This window comes from Mus caroli, unplaced genomic scaffold, assembly GCF_978045245.1.
Source record: "Mus caroli unplaced genomic scaffold, Mus_caroli_1 scaffold_9, whole genome shotgun sequence".
Lineage (NCBI taxonomy): Eukaryota > Metazoa > Chordata > Mammalia > Rodentia > Muridae > Mus > Mus caroli.
In genome coordinates this window covers 128,941,848-128,943,972 of record NW_028227264.1, presented here as the reverse complement: position 1 = coordinate 128,943,972, position 2,125 = coordinate 128,941,848, and the positions used below count along the sequence as shown (strand labels likewise).

Genomic DNA, 2,125 nt, shown 5'->3' with positions numbered 1-2,125 from the left:
TGGAAAAAGAAGTTAGGGAAAGGCAGACTGTTGAACCAAAAGCGATTAATTTAAAGGGACACTTTTGTGGAACGATGTTTATAAGATTATGTGATAAACTGATATTAATTACAGCAAGATTATAGACACATAAAAATAGTAGTATGGAATGTATGATTCAAATATAAGCTATTATGTGACACAAAGAAATGTTCAAACATCAGCTTGTACTGTGCACTTGCTTCTACACAATCCAAAGGTAATATGACGATGACATTCAAGTTAGCTTGTCTTGAGATTGGCACCTGACTCTATAAAATCTTTGATATTTTTCAGCCAGATTGGTCAAGAGACAAGAATCAAGAATGAGAAACAGAACAGTAACAACCTTCATTTTGTTAGGTCTCACAGATGATATTCGGCTGCAAATTCTGCTATTTATCTTTCTGCTTTCTTCTTACATGTTGAGTTTATCTGGTAACCTAACCATCATCACACTCACTCTGATTGACCCCCACCTTAAAACACCTATGTATATTTTCCTCAAAAATTTCTCCTTCTTAGAAATTTCACTCACAACTGCTTGTATTCCAAGATTTCTATACAGCATATCATCTGGGGACAAGTCCATTACCTATATTGCTTGTGCCAGTCAACTGTTGTTTATAGACCTCTTTGCAGTTACAGAATTTTTTCTCCTGGCTATCATGTCCTATGATCGATATGTGGCCATCTGTAAACCTCTGCACTACATGACCATCATGAATAGCAGAGTCTGCAAGAACTTCATCTTCTTCTGTTGGGTAGCAGCACTGATCATCATTCTCCCACCAATTGGTCTAGGTTTGGGCCTGGAATTCTGTGACTCAGATATCATTGATCATTTTTGTTGTGATGCAGCGCCTCTCCTGAAAATCTCTTGTTCAGACACATGGTTGATAGAACAGATGGTGATAGCTGGAGCTGTGTTGACATTCATCATCACCTTTGTGTGTGTTGTCCTTTCCTATGTTTATATCATCAAGACCATTCTGAGATTTCCCTCTGCCAAGCAAAGGAAAAAGGCATTTTCCACCTGTTCTTCCCACATGATTGTTGTTTCCATTACTTATGGTAGCTGCATCTTCATTTATGTCAAACCTTCATCCAAGGACGATGTAGCTATCAATAAAGGGATTTCACTTCTTATCATATCAATTTCACCAATGATGAATCCCTTCATTTATGCACTGAGAAACAAGCAAGTAAAGCAAGCTTTCAATTACTCAATTAAAAAAATCGCATTCCTCTCAAAGTTGTGAAAAAATTTAAGAATAATAAATTTAAAGAAAAATGAATAAATGTAAAATCTGAAGCTTTATTATACTATTATTTTATCCTTGGATTTTTTTGTCTTTTTATACTCATACTTTCTTCTTAAACTTGCATACTGTGAACATGACTTTATCTATCTAGATTCAAACCAATCTTTTTGAATATGTTTAGTCTTGCAGTCAACCTGAAATTGTTGCATGACTGTTATCCCTAGAAACACAATAGATTGTGGTTTTATACCATACTTTCCACACTTTTAGGTTTGCCTTTTTACTTTACACTGTAGTTAAACAAATGAGTGTGGAAATGATATGTCCCACTGATAGACATGATCTATAAAAGTATTCATTATCCATTTGTCACTTAGCAAAAAGATGACAATTCTTAAATTACTTTCTATACTTTGTACTGGTTATGAATGTTCTAATTAATATTTCCTCTATAAAACACTCCAGGAAAACTTTCCCAATCACTACCAAGTTGAAACTTCCATTAACTATTTAGGTGAATGAGAAACTCATTTAAGTTCTGCCCATTTATCAAGTTTTCAAAACTTTTTCGGTGAGCAGTTAGTTGTTATTGTTAAAACCTAAGATACAACATTCATACATACTGAGAAAATGAATGGAAAACTAAAAACATGAAAATTTATACAAAGTAGTTGGAAAAGTGGTGACACAGTTGCTTTATTCCCTGAAGACCTGCAAGCCATGATAGCCTGGAATCATGAAGGCAATCTTCACTGTCCTTCATCTCTTCCAAATGCAATTCTCCAAGGTCATCCCAACTTACTCTGGCCACTCCTGCTTCTCTATTTCAATTCCCAGGGGTC

General features: G+C 35.0%; 1 protein-coding gene across 1 annotated transcript; it reads left to right on the top strand.

Moving 5' to 3' along the window:
- Positions 1–344: 344 nt before the first annotated feature.
- Positions 345–1,280, top strand: LOC110303660 (olfactory receptor 6C2-like). The gene has a single exon (XM_021174831.1). The coding sequence runs from the start codon at positions 345–347 to the stop codon at positions 1,278–1,280; it is 936 nt and encodes a 311-aa protein (XP_021030490.1).
- The last annotated feature ends 845 nt before the right edge of the window (positions 1,281–2,125 follow it).